This window comes from Danio rerio, chromosome 4, assembly GCF_052040795.2.
Source record: "Danio rerio strain M-AB ecotype USA chromosome 4, GRCz13ab, whole genome shotgun sequence".
Lineage (NCBI taxonomy): Eukaryota > Metazoa > Chordata > Actinopteri > Cypriniformes > Danionidae > Danio > Danio rerio.
In genome coordinates, this window is record NC_141024.2 from 11,465,574 (window position 1) to 11,488,856 (window position 23,283).

Below are 23,283 nucleotides of genomic sequence, written 5' to 3' on the forward strand. Positions count from 1 at the left end.
CAGAACAGTATATAAGACAGATGACGTTTTGTGGCCTCAGATGTGCTGAATGGATTCAAAGCAAGGGCCTATAGACTTTCTACAATTTTTAAAGGGAAGTTCACGCAAAAAGAAAGTATTATTTATGTAATTTGAACAATTCACTTGCCCTGAAACCATTGAATTTCTTCATTCTGTTGAACACAAAAGATGATATTTTGGAGAATGCTGAAAATGTGGAACCATTGACTTCCATAGTAAGAAAAAAATTACTATTAAAGTCAGTGGTTTCAAATTTCTTCGACATATCTTATTTAGTGTTCAATAGAAGAAAGAAACTCATAAGCGTTTGAAACAAGTAAACGGTGAGTAAATGATGACAATTTAAAATTTTGGGTGAACTATCCCTTTACCTGATGTAATCTTCAGAAATATTATTTGTGATCTTTCTTTGGTCTACTATTACTGTTGATCTCTAATTTTGACCACAAAATGGTTGTTGAAGAGCCTTTGGTCATCCAGTAAAACACTGTTAGCATGATATAGCCACAACTAAAACTCCTTAATGGGCAAAGATTACATTATTTCTGAAAAAAGAATGCAGAATATTTATAATGTAATTTAATGTACATTATTTTAAGTTGTTCCTCCAACACAGATCTATCTATCTATCTATCTATCTATCTATCTATCTATCTATCTATCTATCTATCTATCTATCTATCTATCTATCTATCTATCTATCTATCTATCTATCTATCTATCTATCTATCTATCTATCTATCTATCTTCTAAACTTCATTTCAGGCTGAAAAGTTATGGAAAATTTCAAGCCGCAGGGTGTAAAGACAGTTCGGTGGGGTTTGCTTACTGTGGACTTGGCCTCCTGCGGTATCTATGGAAACCCCCGTCTGCTTCGGCAGTCTCTGTAAGAATTTAATAGGTATACCTGCGTTCCCAGGGTGACCAGACGGCAGATAAAGCTGGTGTCAGTCACAGCTGTTCTTTGAGAACACGTCCATTATTGTCGGAGCGCACTCATGATTTAATTGCTTGTGAGTAACACTTCACATTACAACATCATCCAGATGAACTGCGGTGTATAATGGACCAGTGATTAATATGAGCACAATGTGTATGTTGTAGAGCAAAGCTGTGCATTACAATCGAAGCAGTGTGACCTAATGTGCTCCTAAATCTGACATTTTTGGCCTGTTTTAAAGGTAGAAATTTGGAGGAATAGTTAAAAAAGATTAAATGAAAATAAAATTAAGGACTGGATGTTAGTTTTGTTTAGTTTTTTTGTATTTATACAGTATGGTGAATGATTGAAAGAGACAGCAACATGCACATCACAACCACATAGATTAGATCTGGTTAGCCTGTCAGAGGTTTCCACCTTGTGATCAACAAGTGAACTGCAGTTGAATGTGTGCATGCTGTACATATGTTCTGGTACATATTGTGCTCGTTCAAAAAAGTAAAATAGGTAAATTAATCTTAAGGGAATGGGTACACTTGAACTAAATTTGCTTCCCTATAAAACTTAAAACATATTTTAAAAGGGTTTAATGTGTTTATGTAACATTAATAATCGTAAGGAAATGGGTACACTTGAACTAAATTTGCTTCCCCATAAATTTTTTATGTAAAATAAACACAAGGCCTTAATAGTCTGATAATAACACTTATAACTTGAGTAACGTTAGAGCCTAAAACATAACAAGCTTTAACAAACCAATTACAGTAACGTGAAATAACAAAGTAAGAAGGTATAGAAGTAAACATGTATAGTAGGTAGTTGTGTGGGCAAGTTAAAGTACTCTAGATACAGAAAGAAAGAAGTTCTCTTACCTGTAAACATCCATAATGTGTATTCATATCTGCAGCGTCTTCCTTTAGAGACACTGAAAACAATCGGATTATATTTACAAGCCTGAAAACACAGACAAACTTTAGACAATGTGAAAACAACTTTCTTATCTAAGTCTAAAGTAGTCATCCATTAATGTACTATTTAAGAATAGTATTGCTAATGAAACTGTTAAAACAGTGATGACATTGAGTTACCAATTCACGACAGATATAGGCTAATTTGGTCATTTTGACCTAACGTTAATTTATAACATGTTTTAAGACAGGATTCATCTTTACAAACATTTACCTGGATTAAGTACGCATGTGTTTACGATACTTTGTTCTGTCGACGTTTGTTTGCGTGTTTGTAAATTAACGCCACTAATTACTGCACGCGCATATCAAATCTCCATGACGTAACAGCAATTAAAGAGACCGCACCCTTTGTGATCAAAACAACACATTTGCTACAAATAACTATTGTGCTTTTCTGAATAAAGGACTCTGACAATTTGTCAGAATTAAATAGATGTTATGCCTTACCTAATTCAGCCTCTACGGAGGTTTCTCTAGTCTAGGGAAAATGTGTGAAATTGGCTTTATTTTTACATGTAAATGAAAATGGAACACGTGGGCACAAACAAAAATGTTTTTAATATATATTTTTATATCACATTTATTTCGTTTTTTCACATATGCAAACAGCACAATCAATGAACAAGACAAAAACATTCAATAACAACAACAAAATAGATTATAACATAAAATAATACAAATAAAATATATTTCGTTTTGCAATTAACCAAAAGACAACATAAGATAGGTCAGAACTTATTTTAGAACCTTTTTTGCTCTAAGTAACATCATGGAATTCTCATACTAACACTATATATATATTAAAATAGCATCAGTATTGCAGGAATGATTAGGACAAATCCACATAAACGTGTGGAAAAGCCCTTCAGCACCAAGGACAGGGACAACAATTCAGTACCAGCTTTTACTGCATGTGTGATGACAGACAGGTAGAACAAACAGATCTCTTTGCCGCGCTAAATGATTTAAAATATGAAATGTGTATGAAAATAATGTGAGATAAGTTTTTAACAAAAAAATAAGACAAGAATTCAGATCTAGCAAACAATAACAAGACACCCTTAGCACTAAACAATAAAAATAATAATAAATTACAGGAAAAAATATGTTAATATTAAAATTATACAATATTAATAATTATAATTATAATTATAATTATACTACTACTACTACCACTAATAATAATAATAATAATAAATAATAATAATAATAATAATAATAATAATAATAATAATAATTCCAGCTGAAAGGGAATCCGCTGCATAAAACATATGCTGGATAAGTTGGCAGTTTAGCCAAAAGAAAATGAATAAATGAATGAATGAATGATAATAATAATAATAATAATAATAATAATAATAATAATAATAATTATTATTATTATTATTATTATTATTATTATTATTAGTATTATTAGTATTATGTAAAAAAAAAAACAGCTCAAACAGTTATTGTAGGGAGTTTACTCATTATTCTTCTTTTCATCTGGCTTCCCTTCCTAAACTCTGTAATAAACAAAATTAGTCTCAGTAAATTCTGAAATATTCTCAGAATGTGTAGACGGTTGGTGACTACTTTAACTAAAAGCAAATGATAACAAGTAAGTAGATGAACAATCATATGTTTTTTACTACATTGGTTACCGGAAGTGAACATAATATTTCCTGACTGGAACACCCCCAGACTCACTGATCACAGCTCCATCATTTTGTTCACAAGAGAAGACTTCATCATAATTCTTCAGTGTCACTTCTAAAGACATACAGCAGATGCTTATTATGTAAATACATTTCATGACAAAGAAAACAACTTAAAAAAAGACTATAAAATTACCTTCGTGCAGGGTTGTGACGTCATCATAACTCTGATTCATGACATCTTTGATAAAATATAAAAATAACATTTGTTTTTTTTAATTTATTAGGAATGCATTTACATTTTTAAAAGCTTAGGTATGAAAATTCTCACATTTGTGTACATCACTGAGGCACTCTTTAGAAGCATCTTGGTCCAGTTTGTCTGCATAAATAATAAAAAATACACTTGATAAAAAATAATAATAAAATAATAAAAAATAACAATAATAACAATAATAATAATAATAATAATAATAATAATAATATTTTTATTATTAATGATAATAATAATAATAATATTATAATATTATTATTGTTATTATTAATTAATAATGAATTTTATTATAATTAATAATAAAATAATAATAATAATAGTTATACATATACATATATACATATATATATACATATATACATATATATATATATATATATATATATATATATATATATATATATATATATATATATATATATATATATATAATATAAATTTCTATATAATTTTAAAGTTTCACGCATGGTTTAATGATGAAATTAAGTGTCAGTTAATGTCTTGGCAGAAAATTTCCAAAATATTCTCATTAACAGTTTTTCGAACGGTGTAGACCCAATATAACAAAACCAGCAAATAGTTTTACAATGAACCTAACATTAATACAAGAGTTCAGACACATGTAGATATTTACACTTGTTCAAACTCCCCTGACACCTGTGAGCTTTTTCACTGACTCCAGTATGTAAAAACACTAGTATGCAAACACAGCACTGTGGTTTTCACTGCTGAATACTGTGGTTAAAAGCAGGAAGACTAACAGGATTAACAATTTAACCATGTCAAAAACAGCAGTATGCAAAAAAATAAAATAAAATCCCCCAATGCTATTTTGTCTACTCAAACCTACAGTTACATTTTTTATTATAAATAATAAAACCAATCTGTTTTCGCATGCTCACCCCCCTGAGTGAAGTGTTTGTGCTGAATCTCCTCATAAACGGCCTCAGTGGTGGTTTTGTGTCTCCTCTTAGAGAGAGCTGTGAGTGTCGACACACAAACCTGCTGTTAGTTCACAACACATGACTGATCACACACTGAAGAAGACACAATATGACAGTCTCTGGATCTCTCCTACCTCTCCTCATCACTCTGTTCTGCTGAATCAGTATAAGCAGCGGCACTAAGAGCAGTAAGAGCACAACTCCCAGTACAATCACCAGAACTGGGGGGACTGGGAGAGTTTCTGGACCAGTTTGTGGAGGAGAGACTGATGTTGAGCTCACTGTCTGAGAAACTGCAGCAGAAGATGATGCTGATGTGGAAAGAGTAGTGGACACTGACAAACCTGACAAGTCTATTAAAACAGATTCAAAATCATGCAAATTACTAATTAAAATAAATAAAATTACTAGAATTCAAATAATCAAAAAATCTGTCAGTGACCTGCACAGGTGAGTCCAGCATGCTTTTCATGGGAGCAATCATTGTGCTTCTTCAGGGAGAAAGGACAGTCCCACAGGTGAAGCTCATTCCCTCTGCAATGGACTCCGTTCAGCCACACAACACCTTTACCAGCACCAAAGGTTGAATTCCCATCAGCCCTTAGTGCTGCTCCACAACCCAGCTGCCTGCAGACCACCTGAGCATCACTGATGTCCCAGAGATTATCACAGACTGAGCCCCACACAGCGTTATGATACACCTCCAGCCTCCCAGAGCACCGGCCGTCCCCTCCACGCAGTCTGAGAGGAACATGTGCTGAAACACACACATAATTGGTCAGTTAAGTACTAAATGTTTCAAACTACATTTTTTGTTCAAATATATAATATAACCTCCTCACCTGAACACTGTTTGTGGTGAGGAAATGCTGAACATGTCAGATGACTCTTTGGTGACTCATCAGTCTCTTTTTCTGAAATGACAATATTTGAAACTCTGATGTTTATCAAAACATATCATTTAACCTTTAATAACCCTTTATATAAAATCTTACCAGAGCAAGTGATTTTGGCCACCTCATCTATATAGCAGTGGTTCTTACCCCAGGGTAAAGATGGACAATGATACAATGTTTTGTCATGTTTTCTGCATTTAAGATGATCCAACCATTTAGGAGCAGATCTCAGGCTCACTGAATGACTGGGTTCACTGCCAGATCTTCCACAGTTCAGCTCCTGACAGATCAGACTCGCTGTGTCTCTGTCCATCTGATTTAAGCACACATTTCCCCAGGATCCATTGTAGAAAACCTCCACATTCCCTTCACAGCCGTCAGTTAACCTGATCTCTGTAAATTCTAAACGGATGGCATACAATTAAATTCAGTAATGTTTTTTTTTTTTTTTTTAAATAGTAAATTATTATTTAACAATACAATACAATATTCCAAATATTTAAAAAACTATTTAACTATACTGTAGTAGAAGCTACAGTAATTATCATAAGTAAATCTTTACCAGAGCAGATGACTCCTACATCCTCCTCGTGTAGACAGTCATGTTTTCCCCAGCCTGGAGAAGAGCAGCTCCACAGGGACGTCTCATTCCCCTCACACTCCACCTCATCCAGCCAAATATGTCCAGAACCAGGACCAAACCAGGCTGGTACCTGCTGGTTACTGAGGGCCACTCCACACTGCAGCTGTCTGCACACTACATGGGCATCTTTAATATCCCAGGAGTCGTCACACACTGTCCCCCATGAGCCGTTGTGAAAAACCTCCAGCCTCCCTGCACAGTCTCCCCCAGAACCCACCAGCCTGATGGACCCGCGGCCTGATATTCAGAGAAAGAGAAACACATTATTGATCAGGAACAACTCCAGAATCTGCCCAGATGTTGTTGTTCTCACCAAGGCAGGTGATTGACAGCTGTTGTGTGGAGCTGCAGTTGAGAGTTTGTGGAGAGCTGCAGTTCCCCAGATGAGCTTCACTCCCAGAGCACTGGAAGCCCATCACACACTCATGACTGTGTTCAGGACTGGATGAAGAGGAGCCCGAGAAGTTGAGCACAGAGCCACAGCCCAGCTGTCTGCAGACCACAGAGGATTCAGTGAGACTCCAGGAGTCCAGCAAAACCTTCCTCCAGACCTGCTGGATCAAAACTTCCACCTGCCCCTCACACTGACTCTCTCCAGACAACCGCACCAAACCCTCATGAAGAGGCAAAGACGAGTCTGAAGAAAAACATGTGGCAGTTTATTAAGATATTAATACAAGTAATTTATTAATGTATTCTAATAAAATGTCCGCACTAGAGCAGATGACTCCAACATCTCGTCTATGAGAGCGTTCAGCTCGACTCCATGAAGAGATTGAACATTCTGAGAGTTTTGTTTCATTCCCGTCACAATCAAACACATCAGCCCAGATTTCACCACTTCCCTCTCCAAACCAGTCTGATCCCACAACGGACACAGGAATCCCACAATTCAGCTGTTTACAGAGGACATTGGCAGCTCTCATATCCCAGCATGCATCACATACTGTGCCCCATTTTCTGAGATACTGAAGCTCCACTCTTCCAGAACAAGAGTCTGAACCATTTACCAGTCGGAGATCAGTGTAACCTGTGTGGAGGTTATTGAAACAGTTTATGGTCACTTTAGGAGAATTAATCAGTTTATATGTATCTAACTATATGTATATTTATGTAAAGAGCAGTCAAATGTTACTTAACCAGAGCATATTACTCCTACAGCATTTTCAAGGGTACAGTGTGAAGACTTGAACGCAGGACAGAAAACCAGGTGAGACTCATTTCCTCTGCAGTGAATCTCTTGTGTCCACATCTGAGATTCTACTTTACCAAAAGCAGCAGCTCTCAGCACCTGTACAGGAACCCCACAGTCCAGCTCTCTACACACAACCTCTGCATCCTGCTGGTCAAAGCCAACATCACACACTGACATCCACGTCTTTATGTTTTGTATCTCTAATCTCCCAGCACACAGATGAGGTCCATTTATGAGTCTGGGAAGGCGACCTGCATGTTAACATTTTCATGAATAAACACCAAAATACAAGAATTTTATTAATAATGAGTTGAATGAATAATAAAAGTTTTCGGCTTTGTTTTTACCAGCCAACTTACCCAAACAGACAACTCCAGCATCTTCATCGTGTTTACAGTTACTTACACCCCTCCTCCTTGATTTACAATCCTTCAGTCTTGACTCTGATCCTGTACAATTAACTGCACCCATCCAGATTGGTCCTGATCCCCGTCCAAAGCGAGCAAGGCCAGCAGCACGTAATGCTTTATCACAGCCCAGTTCTTTACAAACCACTTTAGCATCATTTAGGTCCCAGCCATCATCACAGACTGTTCCCCACTGACCTTTATGATACACCTCTACTCGACCAGCACAGGGGCTGTTACCATCAACTAATCTCACTTCCCCTGTACACAAGAAAGGGAAAGACAGTCTTGTATAAATTTCTGGAACTGTATGCTCTCCAGAAACATTTTACTATAATTCAAACTTTTTTAACAATTGTTTTTACTATTTTTTTTACTCAACTAGTTTGGAAATGTGACACATGACGTTGCTATTTAAATGAAAAGGACATACTTTTTTTTTTATAGTGGGAAAAAAAAGTGACAGCAACACTGATACTATACCAGCTGAAGTATCATGATACCAAGTAGTATTGCGCTACTTTAAATCATAACTCAAATTATAAAGAAAATGGTCAGAATTACTATATTTTACATGTTATAATAGGTCTTCAATTTAATTCATAATTCCCTTATTATTGAAAAAATTATTATTCGCACGTCACTTCACCTAAAATTCATTATTTTTGTTTATTTTGTAGATATCTGACCAACAAAAAATACATTAAAATAAAGATACAAACTATACCAAATGAAATTTGCTACAAAAGAGCATTTTTCCAACAACATTAGTCTAAATGAAGTGGCCAAAAAATGCTTCCTGTTGCTATTTTGGGTTTTTCATCTATATATTTTTTTATCGGGTAACAATCCAAAGTAATTCAGAATTTCACTTCGTGAGTCGTTCTCTTTAAGAGATTGCTGTGGTTGTTGTAGCTACTAAATCATATTGAGAGAAACAGAAATGAATCGATTCAGATGTGAGTTTTAAACTTCAGAAAACATCAGAAAACTTGCAACCTTAGTTCCACAAACTATTCTAATAAAATGGTCTATTGTTGCAAAAACGTGTGAGTTTTGTAGTGATTTTTCCTCCACATCTAACATTTACTGTAGATAAACCATTAATGAGGATACTACCATTTACAAACCACAGTAGCACCGCCAGTATTTTGAAGCCATAGTATCGTGATACTACCATAGTACCAGTAAACCGTGCAACGAATGCATTAGTTTATTAAGATAATTAATTCTAAACATCATTTTAGACGCACAAGATTTTGCACACTAGGCATACTTTTTATATTAAACAACTAAATAAATAAACAAACAAACAAACAAACAAACAGACAAACAAACAAACAAACAAACAAACAAACAAACAAACAAACAAACAAACAAACAAACAGGAAGATTCCCTTAACTGAAGATTACCTTACCTTCATTGGGGAGTGTAACAACTGTAGATATCAAAAGGACTGTCAGACAGCTCTTCATCTTCATCTCCTCTACAACCTCTCGTGAGATTCTAAAGAAAGAGAGTCTTCTTATCACTTTTGAGAGTTAGCAGAGGAAATCAGCAGCTTCGGCAACAAATCAGACAGAAGCATTTTCAGTTTTTTCGATATATATCCAGCTACTTATAAAGAGAACTCCTCCCATACCTCAGAAAAACGCTTCACTGAGTACGCTGTGAAAAAATAAAGTTAAAGTGCTGACATCTGACATGAGTAGAGCGATTGTGGGAAACACTTGAGTGTAGATACAGCGTCAAAGTCTGGCACCTGCAGTGAAAGATATGAGCACTGATAACTAACTGCTGATATGAACAAGAGATATTTCAAAGGACTATTCCTTTGAACACACACTATTTAGTTATATTAAACATTTACATTTTGTGCACACAAATCCAGTGCTACAACAGATTGGGTTGCAACATTCCCCAGTTTCAAGACAATAAAATAACACCATTCAAATTCAAGTTTGATTTTATTCCTCATCAGAAAACATTCGAAGCAATTCAACACATTTAAACTGGATTAAAATCTAAAACAGCTACTTAAAATAATACAAACATAAAGTCTCAATATTAAAAAGTGTATACAAACAATGTCTCATTGTCAGAAACCTCCTCTGCTAAATATAAAGTGAACAATAAGCTCTTCTGCTAGTTTAAAGGAGTTATTACATTCTTATGAAGATCCCATGGTAGCTGTTTATCAAGATATTTCTCAAAGTACATTCCTAGGTTAATCAAAAAATATAAAAGTCCACCATCAGAGGGTCTACAGTATATTCAATGGGAATATTATGTTTACAAGACGAAGTATTTGTAAAATGAGACTGGAACAGAGGAGGATACATGTTAAATGGATAAATGGATGGCATCTGAAATCATAATTAATGTTTATAAAAACTGTGTGAATGTTGGGTGGAAAATAGGTTATATTAAACAGAAATGTCTGCATGACTGAAATTAAATTACATCATAAAACATCTGAAAAAGAAACTTAAACATTCTGAAAAGGCCATGAGAGCAAGTTATAATTATATTAAAAAGATAAAAAAAAACATCATTACAAAAAATATAGGGAAACAACAGCAGAACATTTGATAGCATCTTCTTAAATCTACCGAAAACTTGCTTTAAAACAAAAGAAACACTCTGTGTGGCTAGGTTACACATTTGCTTCCAGTTTTTCTGGTTCTTCCCCCACATCATCATAAGCTGGTATTAGAAAAAAAGCAAAAACAATTGAATCAATATAAGCTTTTAAAAAGTATAATTATGAACTCCTCGATAGCAGCAGTCAACTTAAATAAGCTGTCATTATCACAGGAAATAAGAAAATATCAAATTAAAAGGTGTCAATAACGTACCAAACATGTCACTTGCATACTCCCTGACATCAGAATCACCACAATCCTCCTCACTCTCTAAAATAAATGCTTCAGTTATTAATTTAAATATTATCTGCTAGTATAATTTTTTTTTTTCTAAATGTACACAAGTATCATCTAAAGCACACACCTGCTTTATCATTGGAGAGTTGTCGTACAACGACGACATCATCATAGTTTTCTGACACATCATCTATAAAAAAATAAAAACAACTTAAACAAAAATATATTAAAAACTGTGGAAATAAGTATAAGAAATGTACCTGCACCAAAATGTCTCCGTCCAGCAGTGATTGCATCATCATAATTCTCAGATGATACTTGTTCTTATAGATGAATAAAGAGAAAAGAAGAAATAAGCAGAAAATGCTTTATTATTCCTTTAATCAAATGGAATTAGTATTATTTATACTTTGTTCATCATATGCAAAACAAGTATCAGCTGAAGAAAACAACATAAGAATGAGAGTTGTGTAAGAATGAGAGTTGTGTGTCATCTTGTGAATTTAGTGAGTCCATTAAGTCATTATTCACTCAACCGATAATAACATAGAGATTGTCATCATAAATTAACCATCAAGACTTTTATTCAAAAGTGCATTATAAGCTTGCACAACTTTTAAGGCAAATTCAAGTATTGTACATCTAACTAAAACTAAGTTCAGTACGAGTCTGTAGACCCCTTGGATAAAGATCTAGTTTCAGATGGTTATACTAAATGTTCCATTTCAAGTTCAAGTTCCTTTACTAACTAATAACTGATCCTTTATTTCCCTGCATCAATTTGGGTTCATTCATTTACTCTTTTCATAGTACTCATTTGAAATATATGTGTGTACTGTACTAAATGTTTTTGTTCAGATTAGTCATTGTTTGTTTGTCACCCTTGTTAAATAAACTATGCACTGTGGTTGATTCTGTAGTAACTGCTTGTAACAACTAATGAATCTGATCTAACTACATGCTATTACTGCATGTTGAAATGTAAAATAATAATCTGACTTCTTTAAGTTAAATTAGTTAAAGGCACTGACCTTCAGGGTCTTCAGTTGTGATGTCATCATAGGAGTGAGGTGCAGAACTCACTTAAAAACATACAAGAAAAAAGATTCAATATTCCCTGCATTAAAATACTGTTAAATAAATTAGATAAATGGATAAAGGGGTGTTTTTAATTGCTTTTAAATACAAATGAAAAAGGATAGTTCATCATCATTTACTCATCTTCTACTTGTTCCAAACTTTTTCTGTTGAACACAAAAGGCCATTTGCTTCCAGTCACAGCGATCTAGCCTGTGCACATCACTGGACAATTACACATCTGCCACTATATAAAATACAACTCCCAGAAGTCGTTGCACTCACACACCAGTTCCAGATACTCCCTGATTACACTCACACAGTTGGAAGCACATGCTGAGTGAGCACTGAGTGCTGTTATACAGTAAGTGAACATCATGAAGAGTTTTCCTAGGCTTGCCTTCCTGTGTTTTTGACCATTGTATTGTTTATTGTTCCTGTTGTTTTGCCACCTGTACTGACCATTCGCCTTTTACTCTGGCCATGATTTTTGATTATTTTTATGCTCCTGTTTTTGACTGTTGTCTGCCTGACGAATCTCTTTATAAACTACTCTTTACACTTCCATAGTAATTTTTTTCTAAATATGGAAGTCAATTGTTATAGATTTTTAGCTTTCCCACAAAATATCATCTTTTGTGTTCAACAAAACGAAGAAACTCATAAATCACTTTAAGTGTGAAACCAATTGAAGGCAAGTAAATGGTGAGTAAATGTAAATTGTTGGGTAAACTATCCCTTTAACATAGACTACATTCAGTTTTGTATGTACTGTAACAGGTGACATTATTATATTTCAGTCCTACAACCTGAAAGAAGATCATCTGCATCTTCATATCCAGAATGCTGTTGTTTAGAAAGGACATTACCTGTTATGGAGGAGTAGAATCAATAAAGGAATTCAAATTCTTCACTTAATTTAAATAATACAACAGTAACTGTATAAAATGTTATATAAGACATATAAAGTTCCATAACTTTTTGGATCTATGTGATTTATACATACCCCTGGGGACGGACTTACCCTTCTGAGTAAAAAAACTTTGTCTTTTCGTGGGTCTTTGCTGAATCTCCTCATAAACGGCCTCAGTGATGGTCCTGTGTGTCCTCTTAGAGAGAGCTGTGAGTGTCGACACACAAACCTGCTGTCAGTTCACAACACAAGACTGATCACACACTGAAGAAGACACAATATGACAGTCTCTGGATCTCTCCTACCTCTCCTCATCACTCTGTTCTGCTGAATCAGTGTAAGCAGCGGCACTAAGAGCAGTAAGAGCACAACTCCCAGTACAATCAGCAGCACTGGGGGGACTGGGAGAGTTTCTGTGCGAGGAACTTGTGTTGAAACTTGAATAGAACCAGATGTTGTTTTGGCAGGAGGTGTGTGTCCGGGAACACCAGGCAAATCTGGCAAAACAGACATGAACACATTAAAACAATGTCAAGTACTAATTTAAAATAAACAAATCGTATACCCACTAAAATCCTGAAATCAACAATTTTGCTAAGAATTTTCAGTGACCTGCACAGGTGAGTCCAGCGTGCTCTTTGTGGGAGCAGTCAGTGTGGTTGTTCAGGGAGAGAGGACAGTCCCACAGGTGAAGCTCATTCCCTCTGCACTGGACTCTGTTCAACCACACAACACGTTCACCAGCACCAAAGGCTGAATTCCCATCAGCCCTCAGTGCTGCTCCACAACCCAGCTGCCTGCAGACCACCTGAGCATCGCTGATGTCCCAGAGATCATCACAGACTGAGCCCCACACAGCGTTATGATACACCTCCAGCCTCCCAGAGCACCGACCGTCCCCTCCACGCAGTCTGAGAGGAACATGAGCTGAAACACACAATAACCCTCACTGACCTACTTTATTACAAAAATAATCACATTTATAACTAATATGATAAAACAAAAATCTAACTAATAAATGCTGTAATTAATTTACTGAAAAACAAGATAACTATATAAAGTATTAACATATAATAAACTTACTTGAACACTGTCTCTGGTGAGTTGCTGTTGAGGTAGAACATGTCAAATGAATCTGAGGAGAATCATGATTTTTCTCTGTGATAAAAAAGTTACAATTTTTTAATCACTAATAAAGAACATTAGCCATTATAAATAAACAGAAACACTTCAAACCATCTTAAATCAGTTAAATATCATCATACCTGTGCAGCTAATCTTGACCACTTCGTTTCTACAGTCATTCTGTCCCCAGGGTGCAGATGGACACTGCCATAAACTGGAATCATGTTGTCTGCATAAAACTTTATCAAGCCAATTATGAGGCCTCAGCCCCTCTGAATTACTGGGTTCACTGCCAGATCTTCCACAGTTAAGCTCTTGACATATCAGACTCGCTGTGTCTCTGTCCATCTGATTCCAGCACACATTTCCCCAGGATCCATTGTAGAAAACCTCCACATTCCCTTCACAGCCCTCAGTTAACCTGATCTCTTTAAACTCTTGATAGAAAGCATTACAATTAACCATAATTCACATTTAACTCCAGTCAGTTAAGTAACGATAATAACCATGAACAATTTAATACTTCCACCTTTACCATTTGTGAGTGTGTGTTGTTATTTAAGGGACATGAAATTCTGGAAATGAAGGAAGATCTCAGAGGATTGGAACAGGTTAGTAATTAAGAACAGAATTTTCAGTTTTGAGTGAACTAACCCTTTAACAATTATGGCTAAAAACACATTATTTAATACTATTTATCACACGCTTCACATAATATGAACCATTAGCTTTACTGTCAAACGAGCTTTCAGTCAGTAAATACATTAATATAAGTTAATTGTAAACTTAATACTGTATATGTATTTTTTTTTACAAAATGAGACACTCCTTATGTTACTGAAATAACTAACTTACTTAAGTCAGTGAAGAATTGGATGACTGGCTATGTTGTGCTTAAGTGTCATTATTTGCGTTTGTGCTATTTCGTTTGCATCAGGATATTTGTCATTTGGCACAAGGAGGTCCAATCCTTCTCCAAGAGGATAAATGTCCTACAGATTTTGCTCCAAACAGCTCCAAAACAATTGCTTTGAAGTTTCTTGAGAATCTGAACACCCTAATTATCTTATGGTTCTGGTGTGTTTAATTAAATGATAAATTTTTTACCAGAGCAGATGACTCCTACATCCTCCTTGTGTTGACAGTCATGTTTTCCCCAGCCTGGAGAAGAGCAGCTCCACAGGGACGTCTCATTCCCCTCACACTCCACCTCATCCAGCCATATGGGTCCAGAACCAGGACCAAACCAGGCTGGTACCTGCTGGTTACTGAGGGCCACTCCACACTGCAGCTGTCTGCACACCACATGGGCATCTTTAATATCCCAGGAGTCGTCACACACTGTCCCCCATGAGCCGTTGTGAAAAACCTCCAGCCTCCCTGCACAGTCTCCCCCAGAACCCACCAGCCTGATGGAACCGCGGCCTGATATTCAGAGAAAGAGAAACACATTATTGATCAGGAACAACTCCAGAATCTGTCCAGATGTTGTTGTTCTCACCAAGGCAGGTGATTGACAGCTGTTGTGTGGAGCTGCAGTTGAGAGTTTGTGGAGAGCTGCAGTTCCCCAGATGAGCTTCACTCCCAGAGCACTGGAAGCCCATCACACACTCATGACTGTGTTCAGGACTGGATGAAGAGGAGCCCGAGAAGTTGAGCACAGAACCACAGCCCAGCTGTCTGCAGACCACAGAGGATTCAATGAGACTCCAGGAGTCCAGCAGAACCTTCCTCCAGACCTGCTGGATCAAAACTTCCACCTGCCCCTCACACTGACTCTCTCCAGACAACCGCACCAGACCCTCATGAAGAGCCAGAGATGAGTCTGATGACAAACATGAGGCAGTTTATTAAGACAATACAAGGAAATGTATTTAATACATTATTAATAAAATGTCCTCACTAGAGCAGATAACTCCAACATCTCGTCTATGAGAGCGTTCAGCTCGACTCCATGAAGAGATTGAACATTCGGAGAGTTTTGTTTCATTCCCGTCACAATCAAACACATCAGCCCAGATTTCACCACGTCCCTCTCCAAACCAGTCTGATCCCACAACAGATACAGCAATCCCACAATTCAGCTGTTTACAGAGGACACTGGAAGCTCTCATATCCCAGCATGCATCACACACTGTGCCCCATTTACTGAGATACTGAAGCTCCACTCTTCCAGAACAAGAGTCTGAACCATTTACCAGTCTTAAGTCAGTGTAACCTAAATTTAGAAAAATATATATTTTTTAAATTAACAAGTTATTAACAAGTTTTCATGTAAACAAAGAAAGCAACACTATTAATGATACTTAACCAGAACAGATTAATCCCACAATATTTCCACTGGTGCATTTGTGTTTGTATGATGATGATATTGAACAGAATGAAATCTGAGATTCGTCTCCTCTGCAGTGAATCTCTTGTGTCCACATCTGAGCGTCTCCTTTGTCAAAAGCAGCAGCTCTCAGCACCTGTACAGGAGCCCCACAGTCCAGCTCTCTACACACAACCTCTGCATCCTGCTGGTCAAAGGCAGCATCACACACTGACATCCACGTCTGATCATGAAGAATCTCTAACCTCCCAGAGCAAACGTGAGATCCATTAACAAGTCTCGAAGGTGAATGACCTGTATGTATTAGATTCATAAACCACAGTGATCAGTAGAAAAAAATAAAAGCTTCAGAGAAAAAAAAAATACAGTAGAAAAGCAGACATTACTATCCATGTACAACAAATTAAATGACTTACCTGAACAAATCACACCAGCATCTTTATAGTGAGAACAGTCATGTTTGGTCAATCCTGCTGACCCACAGTTCTTCAAAATTGATTCTGATCCAGTACATAACACAAGACTCATCCATATTAGTCCTGATCCTTGTCCAAAATGAGCATCACCCAGAGCATCTACAGGTTCTCCACAGTCCAGTTCTCTACACACCACTGCAGCATCAGCCATATCCCAGCCATAATCACACACTGTTCCCCACTGACCTCGATGATAAACCTCAACTCTACCAGCACATCGACTGTTGCCATCAACCAACCTCACATTCTTCTGGTCTAATTAAAAATAGAAAAACAATAAATAAAAAGTAAAATATAGTTAATAGAATAAAAATTAATTTAACTCACCATGACCCATTCCATGAGCATTATCATGTGAACAGTTTTTTTCATGTAATGATGTTAATTTTGGACAGAGGTGAATCTGAGACTCATTTCCTCTGCAGTGAATCTCTTGTGTCCACATCTGAGTGTCTCCTTTGTCAAAAGCAGCAGCTCTCAGCACCTGTACAGGAGCCCCACAGTCCAGCTCTCTACACACAACCTCTGCATCCTGCTGGTCAAAGGCAGCATCACACACTGACATCCACGTCTGATTATGAAGCACTTCCACTATCCCAGAACAACTGGAGTTTCTGGCAAGCTTGTGACCTGGAGGAGAGATGGAAAAACAAACAAACAAATAAAAACAGTTACATAATAAAACATTTTATTATGGCGACGCAGGGGCGGAGTAGGTAGAGCTTTCACCTCACACCAAGAAGGTCGCTGGTTTGAGCCTCGGCTGGGTCAGTTGGCATTTCTGTGTAGAGTTTGCATGTTCTCCCTGTGTTCGCATGGGTTTCCTCTGGGTGCTCCGGTTTCCCCCACAGTCCAAAGACATGTGGTACAGGTGCATTGGGTAAGCTAAATTGTCCGTAGTGTATGAGTGTGAATGAGTGTGTATGGATGTTTCCCAGAGATGGGTTGCTGCTAGCAGGGCATCCGCTTTGTAAAACATATGCTGGATAAGTTGGCGGTTCATTCCGCTGTGGCGACCCCAAATTAATAAAGTGGCTAAGCCAAAAAACAAATTTATGAATGAATGAACATTTTATTTTCATTTCATTTCTACTACTCTCTGATGATTCAAAGTGCTTCTTTATCCTCCCTTGTAAGTTCGTTCATTCATTCATTCATTTATTTTCCTTCGGCTTAGTCCCTTTATTTATCAGGGGTTGCCACAGCCAAATGAACCACAAACTTTTCCAGCATATGTTTTACACAGTGTATGCCCTTCCAGCTGCAACCCAGTACTGGGAAACATCCATAAACTCTCACATTCACACACAAACACTACGGAAAATTTTGTTTATTCAATTCACCTATACCACATGTCTTCAGACCCACATGAACACGAGAAGAACATGCAAACTCCACACAGAAACGTCAACTGACCCAGCCAAGACGAATTGCAAAAAGCAATTTTTGGTGAACTGTCCCATTGAAACTGGAGGATCATTGGTGTAGATGTCACATAAATAAAGTAAATTTTTATATATAATTTAATTTACCTAAATACTGTCTAAAATAGATTAAAATACAGGTGCATTAGAGGTAACAATTCAATGCACAAGCAAGTTATTTACAAGAATACATACCCTAAACTGAAGAAAAGAAACTGTTGAACAAAGAGTTATTTTGTTTACTTGATATGTTTTGAGGAATTTTTTTTTTTTTTTTTTGCATTTGTCTGGACTTTGAACAGGTCTGGAACCTCGCTGTATATATGGAGAATGAGGGAGCTCTCAGATGTCACCTAAAATATCTTAATTTGTGGAATGACATGAGGGTAATTAATAACAGAACTTTACAATTACAATTACCGTCATTACAATGTCATTACCATTGCCATTAGAATAAGTGATGTAAAAACAGGTTGGAATTTGGAGAAGCTCACCAGAGCAGATGACTCCTGCATCTTTAGAATGATCACAGTGATATATACCCCATTCCACTGATCCACATTTCCTCAGCTTTGGTTCTGATCCAGAACATGTTAAGCGATTCATCCAGATTGGTCCTGATCCTGGTCCAAAATGAGCGTTACCCAGAGCATCTACAGGTTCTCCACAGTCCAGTTCTCTACACACCACTGTAGCATCTGGCATATCCCAGCCAATGTCACACACTGTTCCCCACTGACCTCTGTAAAGAACCTCCACTCGACCAGAACAGCGGTCGGTACCTCCAACCAACCTTACTCCCACATTTCCTATTCAATATAGAGAGTTAATATGGAAAATACAGTCAAAGTACCACACACACACACAAAAAAAATGTGATATTTGGGGGACTCTACATTTGAAGAAAAAGAAAAAACCTGCACACAATAGTCCAACATAACTGTCACGTGAACAATTGTTTTCATGTGATGGTGATGTTGGACAGAAATGAATTTGAGACTCATCTCCCCTGCACTGAATCTCTTGTGTCCACATCTGATCTTGAAGTGTCTTTAACTTCCAAGAAAAGTGAAAACGTCCAACCAGCCGAACTTCTGAAAGAACATCATTTAAGTCAGTGAGCCTTTTAGCAGTTATATCATAGGAAATTTTTGTTTCCTTGACAAAATAAAAGCAAGTGTGCTAGAAAAACACAATGTGAATTTTTAGCAAAACATTGTCTTCTAATCTAAACGTTTTCAGGAAACATTAAGTTACAGTAAAATAGCTAATCAATAGTAGCAAATCGGTATGGTTATGTCAAAAATCTGAATACAGACACTTACACCTAACTGCTTACAGTACATTTTTATATCTACAGCATCTTTTGCAGTGTTTCTTAAACTTTTTCTGCCATTCCACATGTAAGCTGGGAAGGATCCCACCTGTCCCTATTTACCCAAAACACGAATAAACTTGAGCTTCTTGTTTAACTGTTCAAAATAACATAAATATCAAGTCTACTGTCTATAGTCAATACTAGGAGTGTGCAATACTGAAAAAAAAAAAAAAATTTCTGGGATTTTGAGATATATTTAGACAACATTGCATGATGTAAAAATGTGTTCGAAATTTTCAGATATTGCACTAGCTTTGTTTTCCTGTGTCAATAGAATACTGAGCATTTGAAACAATATATTAAAGGACAGAGTGTTAATAATTATTTAAAACTAATGATGAAATCTTTAAATAATGACCCTGTTATGCTAAAAAAAACAACAACAACAACTGCTGTACAGTGTAATGCAAGTGAGCTGAATGCTTTGTTTACTTCAATGATTTATCTCTGCTTAAAGTTATGTGCATGCTAAAATGTGACTTTTACCATCAGTAGCTTTTCAATCATTTAAATTGGGCTAATATCTAGATAGTAGGTGTGTGGCTTAGGTAAGTTTAAAATGTCTGGCTGAGAACTGCTTTTTAATACGAGAACTACTAGAATTGTGGAACTACTAGAATGGCTATTGTACCAGTTTGTATAAAATTGTTTCACATTATATTTACATTCTAAGATTCTGAGACTCTGAGGCTCTTGAGACTTTAGAATTAAGCTTTAAATGTCTGTCACGTTATAAATGCATTAATAATAAGGTGGGAGATTTTTCACTGCAGTGAAAATGTAGCTTGAAAGACATGTCTAAACAAAAATTATGTATTTGATATCAGAAAATTGTTTCGGTTAGCATATTGATGCTAGGCAATGAAGAGAAGCATATTCAAATGCATGGGAAAAAGAAGCGCGTACTGAAATGCATGCATCAATTTCACCGTTGTGGCCATCCGAGGTTAAAATACTTTTTCTGTTTTGTAATTTTAATAAAATATGAATGATACAATGACAAGAATGTTAAAAGAATTGTAACAAAGTTATTAAAATACAAAATCAAAAACTACTGCCTCAGTAATTCTAGTGTTAAAATTTAAATAAAATAAACATAAGAATAAAATTATACATTTTGTAATATCACTAGGAAATGTTTAGGCCAATCAAACACTTCCTGAGGTACCCATATTAATGATCCTGTTGGCATTGTAACAGATTTAATGTTTTGATTGACCTGTTTTAACCATGGTTTTAATTAAAAGGATTTACATTAGATGTAGAAAACCATTTAATTATATAGCACCTTTAATTTTATAGTTTGTTTTCTAGCAGTAATCTGACAGGCTGTCTTACAGATTAAGTGTAAAATTATTATAATACATGGATTATTGTACATGGATAATGCATTTTTGTAGGCTTACCTGAACAAATGACTTGTGCATTTTTATCAAGACACACATGAGGATCAGTAGACTCTATGAAACCACATTTCCTGAGTGTAAACTCTGATCCAGTACACATCGCATTTTTCTTTGAGAAGAGTCCCGATCCTGGCTCAATACGAGCAACATAGTGAGCATCTACAGGTTCTCCACAGTTCAGTTCTCTACACACCACTGCAGCATCAGCCATATCCCATCCAGCACCACACACTGTTCCCCACTGACCTCTATGATAAACCTCCACTGTGCCAGCACAGCGACTGGTACCATTCACCAGTCTAACATTTATTATGTCTAGAAATGTGAAAGAAAGTAAGATGTATGTAAAAAAAAGTGAGTGTAAATTTAAAATGTTACAAAAAACAAAACAAAATTGCAGCTCCTACCAGAACACAGCACACCAATGTCATGAGAGCAATTGCTTTTAACTGTTAAATGTGATGTTAGACAGAGGTGAATTTGAGATTCATTTCCTCTGCAGTGAATCTCTTGTGTCCACATCTGAGCGTCTACTTTGTCAAAAGCAGCAGCTCTCAGCACCTGTACAGGAGCCCCACAGTCCAGCTCTCTACACACAACCTCTGCATCCTGCTGGTCAAAGGCAGCGTCACACACTGACATCCACGTCTGATCATGAAGGATCTCTAACCACCCAGAGCAGCGAGAACCTCCAACCAGCCTGACCTCTGAACACAGATGAACAAAAATCATGGCTTAAATAAATAAAAATTAATTTATTAATTAATAAACAAATACATATTTTTATTTGAAAAACATAGCAACAACGTATAGATCATGGTTATAAATACAGTATGAAAACATAAATACATGGATTTTTAGATAACAAAAAACAACATGCAAATAAAAAGCCATCAGCCTTTCAATTCTTTATTCATTGGATTGTGACCCCTGGGGTTATTAAGCTAGATTAATTACATAGCAATAGTGTTAGTTGCAGCAGATTGATTTTACAGCAATGTTAAGCTTTGACACCTTTACGGAACTCACATATATTAAAAATAAAGGCCATGACTGAACACAGAGGCTCCAAGTGGCGGTCCCCAAAATTAAACCAAGAATAGTCTTGTGCTGTAAACAATGTGCCCACTAATCTCATTATATGAGGTTAATATTAAATTAAACAAATGAATAATGATTTTTAGATCAAGAATTTATATACCAAGTCACAAAAAACCTACATCGCTTATCACATTACATTTAAGATATGCACAATAATCTTACCTGAACATAAGACTCCAGCATCTCTGCTATGATCACATCTGCTTTTACCCCATCCTGCTGACCCACAGTTCTTCAGTGTAGACTCTGATCCAGTACATGTGACATGGCTTGTCCAGACTCGTCCTGATCCTGGTCCAAAATGAGCTCCACCCAGAGCATCTACAGGTTCTCCACAGTCCAGTTCTCTACACACCACTGCAGCATCAGCCAAATCCCAGCAATCATCACACACTGTTCCCCACTGACCTCTATGAAGAACTTCCACTGTGCCAGCACAGCGACTGTGACCACCAACCAAGCGCACATTCACAAGGTCTAAAGTTTGAGAAATAATTGATAAAAAAGATGAAGGCATGAGAACAAGATTTTAAAAAGTCTAACTAACCTAAATTGAAATTTATAAACAAAACAGGATAAAATAATATAACTGGATGTCCTATTTTCCATATAAGATACATATTTTGCCTTTTAAGGGAACACAGAAAATATTGACATTACATGTGTTTGCTGTCATCGGAAATGCAAAATCATAGTTAAGCCTAATTTCATTTATGCTACACTCCATTCCAGTATTTAACATATAGTTTTCATGTGTACTTACCAGCAGTGCTGAGCATTAGAGCCGAGGACATTAAAATGAGCATCAGGCTTCTCGTTTTCTCCATCCTCATGATTAACTCAACATCCAGAACAATCTTCTACACACTGATGATACAGAAGAACAGGCATCATCTCAGCCCCCTTAAAGAGAGAGAAAGAGGAGAAACAGCCTCCAATCACACCCGCTATTACCTTATTAGACGCAACAGAGGAAATCATCAAACAACTGCAGTGACAAATCAGAGATCGCTTGTCTCATTTTCTCCATATATATCAAAGTTGTCTGTGTCTCTCTCCACCCATCAAGATGCAGAAATACATACACACACAAACACATACACACACACATACACACTTACAGGAGACAGGAAACTCTCCAGTTTATTTACGGTATCAGAGCCTGCAGAACACCTGCAGGGACGAGATAAAAACACTGATAAGTAAACGGTAAATGCCTGTAACACTTACTATTAATGTA

At 36.4% G+C, this 23,283-nt stretch overlaps 2 protein-coding genes and 1 long non-coding RNA gene across 6 annotated transcripts in view; all 3 read right to left on the reverse strand.

Annotated features, from left to right (window-relative positions):
- LOC137491393 (uncharacterized) overlaps positions 1 to 2,239 on the reverse strand; it is a 65,425-nt gene extending 63,186 nt beyond the window's left edge. Inside the window, exons 1-3 of one of the 4 annotated variants that reach the window (XR_015482800.1) lie at positions 2,144 to 2,239; positions 1,834 to 1,915; positions 851 to 1,072 (exon numbers count right to left, since the gene is read on the reverse strand). This is a non-coding gene — a long non-coding RNA (uncharacterized LOC137491393). The remainder of the gene's footprint in view (positions 1 to 850; positions 1,073 to 1,833; positions 1,916 to 2,143) is intronic. The other 3 variants (XR_015482799.1, XR_015482801.1, XR_015482798.1) reach the window with 3 other exon arrangements.
- Positions 2,240 to 3,442: 1,203 nt separating this feature from the next.
- Positions 3,443 to 9,484, reverse strand: LOC100536376 (antigen WC1.1). The gene is given in 13 exon segments (XM_087248066.1): positions 3,443 to 3,684; positions 3,766 to 3,810; positions 3,901 to 3,951; positions 4,746 to 4,823; positions 4,922 to 5,140; positions 5,230 to 5,544; positions 5,630 to 5,701; positions 5,783 to 6,085; positions 6,246 to 6,563; positions 6,640 to 6,963; positions 7,042 to 7,356; positions 7,467 to 8,189; positions 9,347 to 9,484. Coding segments are annotated over 13 exon segments (2,940 nt in total). The 5' UTR covers positions 9,411 to 9,484; the 3' UTR covers positions 3,443 to 3,571.
- Positions 9,485 to 9,877: 393 nt separating this feature from the next.
- On the reverse strand, positions 9,878 to 22,921 carry LOC101885301 (scavenger receptor cysteine-rich type 1 protein M130-like). The gene is made up of 23 exons (NM_001442907.1): positions 22,807 to 22,921; positions 22,206 to 22,520; positions 21,350 to 21,649; positions 20,943 to 21,257; positions 19,076 to 19,252; positions 18,653 to 18,967; positions 17,062 to 17,364; positions 16,675 to 16,989; positions 16,238 to 16,552; positions 15,830 to 16,144; positions 15,428 to 15,751; positions 15,034 to 15,351; positions 14,067 to 14,363; positions 13,885 to 13,959; positions 13,414 to 13,728; positions 13,107 to 13,298; positions 12,913 to 13,008; positions 12,698 to 12,757; positions 11,843 to 11,893; positions 11,072 to 11,134; positions 10,939 to 11,001; positions 10,788 to 10,844; positions 9,878 to 10,635 (listed from the first exon to the last, which is right to left on the reverse strand). Exons 1-23 carry the CDS (start codon positions 22,874 to 22,876, stop codon positions 10,586 to 10,588), a joined length of 4,701 nt encoding a protein of 1,566 aa, NP_001429836.1. The 5' UTR covers positions 22,877 to 22,921; the 3' UTR covers positions 9,878 to 10,585.
- Between the last annotated feature and the right edge of the window lie 362 nt (positions 22,922 to 23,283).

Coding starts and splice junctions, on each gene's coding strand:
- LOC101885301 (NM_001442907.1), bottom strand. CDS start 22,876: ATGAGGATGGAGAAAACGAGAAGCCTGATGCTCATTTTAATGTCCTCG. Junction 15,752..15,829: donor TGTTGGAGTTATCTGCTCTA/GTGAGGACATTT, acceptor GTTTGTCATCAG/ACTCATCTCTGGCTCTTCAT. Junction 10,636..10,787: donor GTATGCAAGTGACATGTTTG/GTACGTTATTGA, acceptor TTCTAATACCAG/CTTATGATGATGTGGGGGAA.